The sequence below is a fragment of the Pelmatolapia mariae genome, linkage group LG1 (genome assembly GCF_036321145.2).
Source record: "Pelmatolapia mariae isolate MD_Pm_ZW linkage group LG1, Pm_UMD_F_2, whole genome shotgun sequence".
NCBI lineage: Eukaryota > Metazoa > Chordata > Actinopteri > Cichliformes > Cichlidae > Pelmatolapia > Pelmatolapia mariae.
The window spans coordinates 26,054,949-26,068,223 of record NC_086227.1 but is presented as its reverse complement, the minus strand read 5'-3'; the positions used below and the strand labels follow the sequence as shown (position 1 = coordinate 26,068,223).

General features: G+C 39.4%; 1 protein-coding gene across 1 annotated transcript; it reads left to right on the top strand.

Moving 5' to 3' along the window:
* Positions 1–20: 20 nt before the first annotated feature.
* On the top strand, positions 21–13,227 carry tacr2 (tachykinin receptor 2). Its single transcript, XM_063477259.1, has 8 exons — positions 21–744; positions 1,465–1,629; positions 2,805–3,100; positions 8,312–8,506; positions 10,078–10,228; positions 10,359–10,478; positions 10,557–10,633; positions 10,725–13,227. The coding sequence occupies exons 2-8, from the start codon at positions 1,495–1,497 to the stop codon at positions 11,026–11,028; spliced, it is 1,278 nt and encodes a 425-aa protein (XP_063333329.1). The 5' UTR covers positions 21–744; positions 1,465–1,494; the 3' UTR covers positions 11,029–13,227.
* The last annotated feature ends 48 nt before the right edge of the window (positions 13,228–13,275 follow it).

The following is a 13,275-nucleotide window of genomic DNA, read 5'->3' as shown; positions in this document are numbered from 1 at the left end:
AGAGGCTCTCAGTATGAGACCACCAGGATAGACACATATGTGTGTCCTCGTTTTTGGGGTTTTTTTTGTAGGCATAGAAGATGGGTAGTGCTGATGGGTTCGGGCAATTTCACAAGAAACCATCTCAAAAGTGTTTCAGACTTGTCGAGCGGTGAAAATTGACGGCTGTAAAGAAATTACAGCAGTAGCGGTAAAATGCAGGGGTACACCTCTCTTTCCTTCTTCTCGGACCACCCTAGCTTTCCCGTTCTCTCTCCAGGCTCTTACATTTGTTTCCCCCTCTCCATCATCTTGTTGATATTCGGCTATTTTAGAGATGGAGTACGGAAATCAGGCACTGCTCTCACAAGTCTCCGCTGCTCCTTCTCCCTCTCCTCTCGCAATTTTTCATTTTCTGTTTAAGTCTTAGTTCTTTCCATCACATTTATCTTTCTTGTTAGACATTTATTTTGGCAGGATTTTACACCTCGTACATCTCTTCATCTTTCTCCCTCTGGTCGTGGAGGATTTTGGCGCGACTCTGCGCGCACGGTCTGCGCTTCTCACTCTCAGATCAACATGAGCAAGTCACACATTCCAGTAGAGAGAGGCAGAATATATGCGTGTGTGAGAAGGAGGGAGAGTGGAATCCGGAGAAATACCTTAATGGATTATTGGATGGACCTGTTTGCCCTTTACGCAGAAGGAATCTGATTTTCGGACAATAGCAATGGATTGAGTTTCAACTTGACCATTAATAGAGGGGTAAGACATATGAAAACTAATAATATGATTCAGGTTTAGGTTTTCTCCGGGTATTGTCCAGTGCATGAATTTATCACTTGTGGAGTTAAGGCAGCCGAAGAAACACACTGTATGTGACAAATGTGCGTAATTCATGCTCAGTGGTGCATCTATTTTGCTAATCTTAAAGCACCTTTAATGAATTTATAAATGAATTAAAATATAATAAAACAAAATAAGAAAGAAAGTCATTTTTAATTATGTTGTTTTTTTAAACAATCGTCTTGTAGCATAAAAATTAAGCTGTCGGGAGAGTCTGGAAGTTGTCACGACGGTAATACTTGCATCCTGTTGTTAATACTTGTAATCCAAAGCCAGATGCCGTCACAACGATTGATATGGTTGTCTCAAATCCGACTCAAAAACTTTAATACAAATTGAAACCGCTCTAAAGACTACAATGAACAGCAAGGAGATTAACACATTCGCACTTTGTTTTGGAGTTGATGCAGCTTAAAGCTAGTGCGTGTTGTAGTGGGAAAATGAGCTATTATTGGGGTGGTTTTAGTGCTTCTAATTATAGCGTAAAAAATGAAATCATTTTATAGACACAATGATACACACGCGAGTGTATTTACTCATAATCCCCCTACAAGAGAGTGTTTTGTTTTTTGTTTAAATTTGTCGGTCATTGTGGATAATTACGCATGACGCACAACGTATATACAATTATACCTACAGGTTCTGTCACCGGTAAGACAGAAAGCCAACATGGACGCCGGTAGTCTGATACAACATATTGAACGAGACGAAGAGACCACTTCATGGCCATTGTCGATGACCACTGAGTGGTTGGAGGACGGGAACGAGACGACCTGGAATCAGTTCCAACAGCCCGACTGGCAGGTGAGAGAAAAACACTGAGATAACAAATGAAAGTGATTAAAGTCAGAACTGCAGAATTTAAAAAGATGGAATTTTGATGATGATATTAATGAAAGAAGTAAGAAAGACGACTCAGTGAAGTAAACAGGTGTATTCTTTTTTTACTTGTATATTTTTGAAGGGTAAAAACCATATGTCAGTGACATCATTGTTGTGAAATCTAAGTAGTGCCTGAAACAGACAGAAACTCAATAGAATGAAGTAAAGGCTTACTGGTGAGTGTGATTTGTCTCAGGGACAAAATGTGGGGCTGATTCAAAGGACAATATTTTCACTCCCCAGACTGTATATTAGTTAAATTATCTGAAGGCTTTTTGCTCATTCCTCTAAACACTTTTAACTCCCCCACTGTCATTTAAACCTGCACCACACCGTGCACAGTTTACAGTCCTCTCCTCCTATCTGTGCTTGGCTGTCTGAAGTAGCTCATTGCTTTACATTTTTGCGACAGTGGTTGGCTGGGTATGAACAGGTGATGGATATCAGGGTTTTCATTTCTGGCCCCAGATAAAGTGCAGCATGTCTGTCCTATTAATTTTCTTATAGGTCAGACAATGAAAGGAACGGGGTCTACAGATATTAAAAAATGCTGAAGATTGGTGGTTGCTCGTCTCAGAATAGACTTTACCTGGAAGCAGACTTTGATCAGTTTATCTCTCTTTGGGGGATGAGATAAACTAGGAATCTTCTGTGTAAAGAAACTCAAGATTTCTGAAAATGTTTGTTGTTCAAAGTTGTTACGTCTCAGGAGGTAGACTGAGGCATCTACTAATTGTAAGGTTGGTGGCTCGATCTCTTTTCCTCTTGTCATTATGTTGAGGTATCTTTGAGCAAGCTACTGAACCCTTAGTTTCCCCTGATGTATCCATCTGAGTGTGAGTGTTAGATAAAAGCACTCAGACACAGGAAAAGATGTTTGTACAAATGGGTTAATGAGGGTTGTAGTAAGAAAATGCTTTGAGTGCTCAAATAAATTAGGAATGTGCTACAAAAGTGTCAGTCCATATGCCACTTGCTGTAGACATCCTGTGCGGGGTGGGGTTTGCAAATATATACGTATTTGTGGGTTCCTTTATTGTGTTTTTTTGTAACTGCGTATAAGATGCTGACATTAAAGGTCTCCTCTCCTCTCCCAGGTGGCTCTCTGGGCTATAGCGTACTCCCTCATCATCCTGGTGTCCATCACTGGGAACGTCACAGTGATATGGATTATCCTCGCTCACAGGCGCATGAGGACTGTGACCAATTACTTCATTGTCAACCTGGCTTTCTCTGACGTTTCCATGGCGAGCTTTAACACCCTTTTTAACTTTGTGTATGCGCTTCACAATGACTGGTACTTTGGCTTGGGTTACTGCAGGTTTCAGAACTTCTTCCCCATCACCGCCATGTTTTCGTCCATATACTCAATGGCTGCCATTGCAGTGGACAGGTAAGAACGCTCTCCTATAGAGTTCGGAATAAGTGAATACCAACAATGAGCTATACTGTGCATTAAAAAAGGTAGACTGAACACTAAGCTGCAGACTGGCACAGCAGGCAATCTGGAGTACAGGGAAACCAGCATATGAGCATATGAAGTGTGAAAAAATCACAGAGTTAGGCTTGAAAATCTAGTTGTCTGAACATGTCTACAGATTCATGAGCTGTAGTTTAAGTGTCATTAGAGCTGATTAGGAGAAGGCAGACATCTGTGCCAACCAGGGATGGAGTAGCACCACCTTCACAGAGTTGAACAACAATAAAAACATAGAAACACCTACACAAAAAGGGGTTTAAATAGGTGAGGGGAGGGAGGCTGGGGGCATGAGCGACAGGGGAAAAAAGGGGAACTCAGCACTGGCGCCAAAGGGATCATGTGAAAAATATGAGGTCAACTGCCACTAAAATGAACAAGTCATTACATCAGAGACTCTTTTGTGCTATCAATCAGACACTAATGGGGTGACTGATCCCCATTTTATGCAAACACCATTTAGAAAGTGCATTATGAAAACAGTCAAAAAAAGGAATCATCACAAGTTAATGAAAAAAATCAACTTAGTGGCATATTGTTTCAAGCAACTAGCAGATCTGGGCAAGGGCATCTCTTTTTCTGCAAGAACACGGATCATTTTCAGAGTTTCTGGAAGAGTAAGGGTTTCAACATTTGAGCTCAAACAACAGCTCCTTGAGGAGCATGATTTGCTCTCATTCTCAGCAGCCAGTACAAATGAAAATGCTGCATGAAGGAGATATGGGTCAGCAGACGGACACAGATGAAACACAGATGCCAGTAATGCTTACTGGAGCATGAATGGTCAGCCTGAATAAAATATCATATACTGAGCAAGGTATAAAATCTATGCTCAGTATAAGATACTTGTAGTAAGTTAGTTACAAATTTATAGGACCGACCTTATGCAATATGACACTCCTTCAAGATAAAAATAATCAACATCAAGGAAGGGTGTTTCACCCTAATGACAATGTTACAATGATGCACCAAAACCTCGCTGTGGATTTAAACTATCCATAAACTCTTATGATTGTAATGAAGCTACCTTATATAAAATAAACCACTATGGGATGCAAAGAAAAACTAGAAAACATCCAAGTCAGTGTGGTCCTCCTCTCGGAGGCCTGACCTAAATCCCACAGAACACCTGTGGGCTGCTGAAAAATGTCAGATCATTGATGCTTTAGTGGGGATGACCTGACAGCTTTGACTGAAACATGAATGAAACCACAGCTGTCGCAGCAACTATTTTATTTTCCAAGTGTCCAAGTGTTTTCAGGTAGTTCTGCAAGCAAAATGATGCTGGACTAAATACTAAAACATCATAACAGCAATCAGCAATCTTTAGTATTCACGGGGAATGAAGGTCTGGAAGCTGTGCTTAGATTGCTGCTCCTGTGCTCAGGACCTGGATAACGAGCAGATAATGGAAGAAGGACTAGCTTTTTATTTTAATTCTGAAAGTGTGAATCATTTTTAAATGGTATTAATCAATTCCCAACACTCTTCTTTTCCATTACTCTCATAACATCTACTTTGATGCGACTTTTTAAAAATCTGATGCAATTAGTTGTCTTTATTTTCTTTTTTGAACAAAGCAGTTTATTAACCAAATTTTTCTAGCAGATCCATTAATTCTTCCTTTTTTTGGCTCAGATTGATCAAGGTGCTGGAAACTTCCTCTGAGATTTTGGTCCATATTCATCTGACAGCAGCACACTGTTGCTCCTTGTGTCCATTATAAAACTACTCTATTGGATTAAGATCTGGTGACTTTGTTTGTGTGGGTTTTCTTAAGGGACTGTGTCTTCCTCCCACAGTCCAAAGACATGCAATTAGTGGGGTTAGGTTACTTAGAGATTCTAAATTGCCCATAGGTGTGAATGTGAGTGCGAATGATTGTTTGTCTCTTTGTGTTAGGCTTGCATCAGACTGGGTAAAGGACACAGTGGGTAAAATAAGTGAAGTTGAATCCATCACCAGTTTTCTAAGTAAATATACTTCTAAAGGTGCGATTGACATGAAATTCTCACCAAATGTCAGTAACAACCCATCCAATGCAAAAACGCAAAGAAATCAAACCATTGATTTCCATAAATTATGTGTAATAATAAGAAATGACAGAGGGGAAAAAGTATTGAACCCGCTTACTGAAATGTATGTAATACTTTGTACAAAAGACTTTGTAGGTAATGACAGCTTCAAGATGCCAACTGTATAGAGAAACTAGTCACATGCATAGCTCAGGTGTGATTTTGGCCTATTCTTCCTCACAGACAGTCTTCAAATCCCAAAGGCTCCTTGGGTCCTATGAACTCTCATCCTTATATCAGTTACATGAAGGGTGATGTATGCTGAAAAGCAGCCCCGCAGACTATATGCTTCCAGTATTTCACAGGATTGTTCAGCAAACTTTCAACATGCTTCAACATGCTCTTTCTTTAGCAGTGGTCTGTGTCATGTTCCGGCATGGTGAGCGTGCATACAGGCCATGACGGGCGAGTGCATTGCTTGCTTTCTTTGAAACAATTATACCTGCTGCTTCCAGGTATTTCTTTTGGCTCTCCACAAGCAGTCCATGGCTCTTTGACAACTTTTCTGATAATTCTTTTCACTCCTTTGTCTGAAATCTTGTGGGGAGCACCTTGTCATGGCTGGTTTATGGTGAAATTCCAGACTATGTCCCCAACAGTGCTCACTGGGACCTAGAGTAGTTTAGAAATTCTTCTGTAACAAATGCCATCAGTATGTTTTGCAGCAATAAGGTTGCAAAGGTCTTGAGAGAGCTCATTGGTTTTACCCATCATGTTTCATGTAACACCTCAGTAATTTCAGCTGGTGTCATTAATTTCCATGTCTTTTTGCATCTCCCTTTCTTTGTGTTTTCAGTACTTTTCCCCCTGTGTAATTTCTGATCACTACACATAACATATATGGTTTGATTTCTTTCCATGTGTGGATTGGATGGGTTGCTACCGACATCTAGTGAGAACTTCATGTTAATAGCACCTTTAGAAATATATTCATGAGAAAATTAGTGACGCGTTCAATACTTATTTTACCCACTATAAGTTGAAGAGAATGGATGGATGGACTTTGGAGGAGATATGAGTACATTGAACTCATTCTTATGTTCTTGAACACGACCTTTGTGATATGGTGCTTTATCTATCACACTGTAGTCATAAAGAAAATGTCAACAACAATACTCGGGTAGGCTGTGGCTCAAACCATTATGATGAGACCCAAAATGTGCCAGGAAAAGAGGTGTTCTTCTGCCAACTTTGGTTGTAAGTGGTTATTCGAATTGCTAATGCCTTCTTATCAGCTCAAGGTAGAAATTCTCCTCTGACTTCTGGTGCCAATAAGGCATTTTTAGCCAAAAAGACAATTCTCTGTAAACTCTAGAGATCGCTCTGTGGGAAAATCCTAATCAGCAGTTTCTGAAATACTCAGACCAGACCACCTGGCACCAACAACTATGCCACATTCAAAGCCACCTTTGTTCTCTTCAGTGATGCTCGGTTTGAACATAAGGAGTTCATCTTGACCGTGTCTGCATGGTTAAATGCACTGAGCTGCTGCCATGTGAGAGCCTCATTAGATATTTGCAGTAATGAGCAGTTGAACAGGTGTAGCTAAAGACGTGGCTGCTAAGTATATATTTTATTTGACTCTATGGCCTGAGCACAGATGTAGTGACAAATGAGCCATACACTAAGATCGGTCCAGATGTCAAATGTACTGGTAATGTGAAAATTCCTTCACACTAACTTCCCATTTATGGACTCATCGATTTATGTGGCTTATTTGGGCCTTTTCTTTGGTACCACTACATAGCAAAAAAAAAAGAAAATACAGTCACTGTATAACATAATCTCTAAAACTGCAGTGGCAAACACAAGGTCCGGGGGCCAGAATCGGCCCAACAAAGACTCAAATCCGTCCCACTGGATATCTTTTGAAAATGTGAAGGAGGGGATAAATTTTGGTCTTTTAATTGTATCTTGATAAATTTTACAACTTGTCCTGCTGATAAAAACCAAACACAAAAACACTCCCCCATGGCTGGCCATTCATACTACACCAAAGTAACCTAGTAACAGATAAATTGAAATGATCTGCCAGAGGAATTTGGGGTTTTTTTGCAATGGGTCTACAAAAAATAATAATTAAACATGTAGTTAAAGATCTTAAACTACATTTTTTAGATATTTCAGATATTTCAATGGTCCTGCTCACCTAAGATCAAACTGGGTTGTATGGAAATGAAAATAACAACTGAGAAGTCAATATTAAGATTAATGTAAAAGGAAATAAAAACTTGTTGTAGGTTCTACTTTCAAACTTTCATCTTTATGCGAAACATTTATGTAAGATCTCATGAAGCAGTTATTATCCACAGAACCTTCACAAAGCCACTCCACAATAATGTAAGTTTATGATTCATAACCACAGATGACTGATTTCACCGTAATTTTAACAATACCATGGAATGGTGCTAAGTTGAAAAAAGTATACTGCATACTGGTTGAGATGGGTTGCCACAGCTACCGCATTCATTGGCAGTTATTAACATTATTTCACCTTCATTAGCACTTCTCAACTTTTAATGAGGTAACTTCTGTATTATATGGTAGATTGCTGCAGTGAGTGACAGGGAAGGGTTTTTTTAATATATCATTATTAACCTGAATCACGGGATGTCACTGATTTTTAATTATTTTTATTGTATCCGAATATTTTTTAAAAAGGATTGCGTAGGTTTTAAATGGTTATTATCCTGGGCTTTTATCACTTGACCTCTGACAGTTAGCGTATGTTCCACAAATAAATAATTACTGAAGAAATGTTTTTGTTTGTTCAAAATAGGAAAAACACTTTGAAAAAAGGTTGTTAAAAACAAACACTCAGCAGGAACCTTTTGATTACTGCTCAGCTTTGAAGCTGTTGTTTTGTAGCTGATGGTTTGATGGATGAGTGGGTAGTTTTCTGTCATGAAAAGAAAATGTCACTTTTTTAGGGTAAATTTCCACACTAAAAAAAAGCATTGCCCTGTTTTCCCTATAAGTGGACCTATGACTGAGTTTCTTTAGACAAAGACATGTGAAGGTGTAACCATACAAAGGTTTCTGTCTTTTTCAGGTACATGGCCATCATCCATCCTCTGAAGCCTCGCCTCTCCTCCACCTCTACAAAGGTGGTGATTGCCCTGATATGGATTGTGGCAGTATCACTGGCGTTTCCTCAGTGCTACTACAGTGTGACAAGATTTTATTACCCCAGAACTGTGTGTATGGTTGACTGGCCTGATGATTATGGAGGAACACATCAACTAAGGTGAAATAAAGAGACACACACATGCATAGATGGTGACATCGCTAACAGGTCTGTCAGTTTAGGGGCTATTTGTGCCACTCTTTAAATGCAGGTGTGTGTGTTTACCTATTTGGATTGAGGAAAAGTTGCTACTTAAGCACTGGCAAAAATATCTAAAAGAAAGTTGGACAAAAACGGAATAAAATAAATGTTTACATAGAAGGTAAAAACTTTGACCTCAAGTTGGATCTCCAACTTGTTTTTCTTCTGCTCGGCTTCATTTCCTCTAATACAGCATTTAAAAGTGAACGAGGTTGATCAGATTTTTACATTTACAATGAAAGCAAGCGAGGAGTGGCTATGTTAAATGTTGCTATGACTGCTGAGGTTAAATCAATCTTGTGTTCATCTAAAACATCAAAGAACTCCAAGGCACTCTCTTTTTAAATAAAATTTTAAAATGCCTTTATTAAATGTTGCATGCCAAAATGCATTTTGGCATGCAACATTTAATAAAGGCATTTTAGAACTTTGATCGGAAAGCTAAACAGATTTTATAGAAAAAGTCAGCTTTTCAACTACCGGCAAACTTGATTCCCCACCGCGTAGGAGGTTTTAAGGTCAAACAAGACTATGACATGAAAGTTAAGCTTTTTAAAAAAGAGCCTTGGAAGTCTTTCATGTTTTAACTTATATATATGTTCCAAAGTGCACTTCAGATAACACAAATCTAAATCTAAGAAGCTCTCCTTCGCACAAACTGTTCAAATCTCACATTCATGTTTACATTCATTCTTGTTCATCAACCTTGTGTTGTGTGTCCTCATAAACTCTGTGCACGTGATGGGTAGCAGAAACATTTGTAAAGCTCAGTTATTCAAGTTTTAATAGTTTAAAACTTGAAAATAGTTTCAATAACTTGACTCTTTCATATTTTATCTATTGTATAATTCATCAAAACCTCTATAAGTTGCTAATGAGCATACATTTTAGAAGTGTGGCAGAAAGGTCGGTCCACCTCACAACATGTTATTGACACAAGTTCAAGCTGCAGAAGGCAGCTGAGGAAAGGAAAAGAAGGAAAGTGTCTTCATACATGATTACTTTTGAACTTTATCTTTGAACTCCAAGGACAAATCCATCTGCCTGACTCCTTCAATTTGATCTTTATGTTCTCATCTGATCTCCTTGATTGGCTTAGGTCTCCAATAAAAAGCTTTATTCTCTAAAGCCTGACAAAGAAAGAAAACCACAGACAGGAAGACAGAGCCTTGGCTTCTCTGAGACCTCTTGCACTAAAAGTGCTGGAAGGTTAAAATGTTTGTTGTTGTTTTTTGCCTGACATAGAAATTAAGCATTTATTATTCATGTTGCTAAACAGTTTCGAAGCAATTTTCCAGGTTTCATCAAATGCAAAAAGTAGTTATTGCTCGGTGAGAGACATGCATGTAGAAAAACACAAACTGAAAAAATTTAAACGGTATATGAGCACACTAACATGGGATTTATGGTGATGGCTTGGTGATAACAGCTGACACAATCTAAAGGTTGAATGTTGTGTTACCGTTTCTCATCTCTTTTTCTCCATGTAGTTATCAGTTTGCGGTTATATTGCTGATCTACCTTCTCCCTCTGCTGGTGATGCTGGTGACATACACTATAGTCGGCCGATCGCTGTGGGGTGGGCACATCCCTGGAGAGGCATCAGACCATTACCATAGCCAGATAAATGCCAAGAGAAAGGTTACACTGTTCCTTTTTTTTATTATTTTACTACTCAGTTTGACTACAAATCCTCTGAGCTGACCTGATCTTGAAGGAAAAAAACACAGCAGCAATCACTCAGGCTCATATGTCTTCTTATTTTCCATAGGTGGTGAAGATGATGGTTGTGGTGGTGGTGACGTTTGCCCTATGCTGGCTGCCCTACCATGCCTACTTCATACTGGGATCATTTAACAGAGACATTTATAAGCAACATTACATTCAGCAGGTTCACGGATGCCTCTCTGTTTTATATTCTTGAATCTGTAGTTTTGTGTTTACTCATTATTTTTTGTGTCTTCGTCAGGTGTATCTGGCCATATTCTGGCTGGCAATGAGTTCAACTATGTACAATCCTATTATTTACTGCTGTCTAAACCAAAGGTGATTTCGCAGTAATTGTGCCAAGTTTAAAAATAATATTATACCTTCAAAAACATCAGTAAATCAGACATAAATCCATCTCTTCCTGCAGATTTCGCGCTGGTTTCCGTCATGCCTTTGCTTGGTGTCCCTTCATCAAAGTGTCAGAGGAGGACAAGATGGAACTGCAGCACACACACACCTTCAGGGTCACCATGACCCGCAGCCACCGCAATGAAATGTCATCCATTAGAACAAACACTACATACGTCTCAAACACGCTTGCCACCAGTGACCTGGTCACAGAGAGAGATGCTCGCAGACAGCTTAAGAAGAACACGTGCAACTCGCATCCGGTAAAGAAACTGGATGACACAAAATCTCCAGCTGTGGCGCTTATGGAGCACACCCAGTGATCGCTGACAGACATCATGATGAGGACATTCTCAAAGGGAAGGCAGTAGGATTTTTCTGAATTGTGATTAAAAACACTACAGCTGGTGGAGACAGAGGAAGCCCTGCGGAGTACTGGACAGAGTTAATCAAACTAAGGCATTCATTCCTGTGGATCAGGAACTTTGTTTGGGTCAAATAATACTGAATGAATGTGACTATCAAGCTATTGCAGCACATACAAAACATTTAATTATGCCACTGAAACATTTGTGGCTGTGTGTAGATTAATCCAACCTTGATCTATTTACACTGCTCCAAGAAATTAAGCGAACACTTAAGTATGTGTTCATCGTGGTCAGATTACCTTTACTGATATACTTTGTGTAATTAAAGTGAAGTAAAAGTGGAAACCAAAATCCTCACACCAAAGTCAAACATAAATTCACAGGCTGTTCCAGCTTGTGTCATAATGTGCCTCGGTAATGTTTACTGGATGCACTGGATATGTCTGGATATGCTCCTGATGAGATACTGGATAGAATCCTGGAAGATCTCCTCCCAGATTTGTTTCAAGGCATCAGTGAGTTACTTGATAATCTATTTGGCTAGTTGACAGTCAGACTGAGGATTTCTCTCTGGTATCAGATAGCAGTCAGGGTATCACTGACCAAGCAGGTGGAGGTCTGTGCAAGCCTCCAAGGATATGCTTCCCCAGACTATCACTGACCCACTGCCAAAAGGTCATGTTTATCATGGCGTCCACAATCTCTTTAACAGCTGTCATATATGCTCAGTGTGCACAGGTCTCACTAAAGGACATAAGACCGTTGTAAGTCTAATTATAACAGTTTTGTCAGGGGCATGCACATCAGTAGCTTTATTTTGTAGAGCTCTTGCAGTATTCCTCCTCGCCCTCTTTATAGCAAAGAAGCAGATACTTGTCTTGCTGCTAGGTCGTTGCTTTTCTACAGCTCTGTCCAGCTCTCCTTGTGGCACAGCCTGTCTCCTCCTGGTATCTCCTCCACACTCTCGAGACTGTGCTGGGATACACAGCAAACATCTACTGGAGGAGGTGGACTACCTTTGCATCCTAAATGGGATGCAGGTGCAATTTCATGCAAATATAAGTGTCAAGGACGCTAGCAAAAATTAAAACAAGAGAAAAATCAGTCAGGAGGGTTAAGGAAGGAGCAGTGGTCTGTGGCCACTTGATGCTTCTCCAGTGCAGCGGCTGTGACTTTCATCCTAACTGGACAGACTGATTTCCCTGAAGCTGAACTGACTTTGTGTCATAGTGTGATGATCAACTGTTCCCTTCATGTTTTTAGAAGTGTATTCCACTCCAAAGTGTCCTCCCCCCATTGCCGTCCAGACCTCTACGTGCTCTCTTTCCTCCATCTTGGACATTCAAGTGTTACTGGAAACATTTAACTGTGGTTACTGGTTTTCTTGTGCAGAGAACGGACAAACAGTCCAAACCCTTAACAATGTTGTTGTGCAGCATCTTCATTTGATATAAGACTTTCTTTAACAATTAAGCTAAAATAGGCGTTTTATTTAAGTTCTCTTCTATATTAACTCTCGATAATCAAAGTAATTCACTCATTCTTTAAGTTTGTTGGGATTCAGAATTGGCAGCAACAGCGTAGTTGCTCTTTTTAGTCTGGCTTTTACTCATGTTGAGGACTCATAAAACATTCAGAGATCAATTAAAGCTCAAAGTGATGTCAGAAAATCACCAGTAAATACACCTCCTTCTCCTATTTTTGCCTTAAATTAATCAGTTGTCTGGTTTGCATGTATTCGTTGCTGTGCAGTTCTTTCCCCCTTCACACATTTGTTACATGGTGCACATTAATACAGTATTTTTCCTCTTATATTGTGAGTTCACTGGATAACATCTACATTAAAAATTCAAGTGCCGCTACTTAGTACAATCTAATGTGAAACATAGTGATGCTATCTACTGAAGACATTCATGTAAAATACCCAGAAGTAAATATGAAACTTGTGGTTGTCGCACAGTTAAGAGTCAGATAATGACGCTTTAAATATTGTAACCTGTGAGCATTAGGTTTCAGAATGAAGTAAAAACGTTTGATTATTGGAAACTTTTTGATGTTTTAAGCACGCACTGTGGTTGTGTGAAGTGTCTTGTTGTCTATACGGAGCAGGATTTTTGTTGTCTGTGGCTGAAATAAAAATGTTTAAATAATGTGACAGTGCTAATAAAGTTACAATACAAGAAGTACTAACACACATTTATT

What these genes read in the sequence shown, in the direction of transcription:
- tacr2 (XM_063477259.1), top strand. Translation starts at nt 1,495, where the DNA reads ATGGACGCCGGTAGTCTGATACAACATATTGAACGAGACGAAGAGACC. An exon ending in AGATAAATGCCAAGAGAAAG is followed by an intron (nt 10,229 to 10,358) that starts GTTACACTGTTC and finishes TATTTTCCATAG; the next exon opens with GTGGTGAAGATGATGGTTGT. An exon ending in TACTGCTGTCTAAACCAAAG is followed by an intron (nt 10,634 to 10,724) that starts GTGATTTCGCAG and finishes CTCTTCCTGCAG; the next exon opens with ATTTCGCGCTGGTTTCCGTC.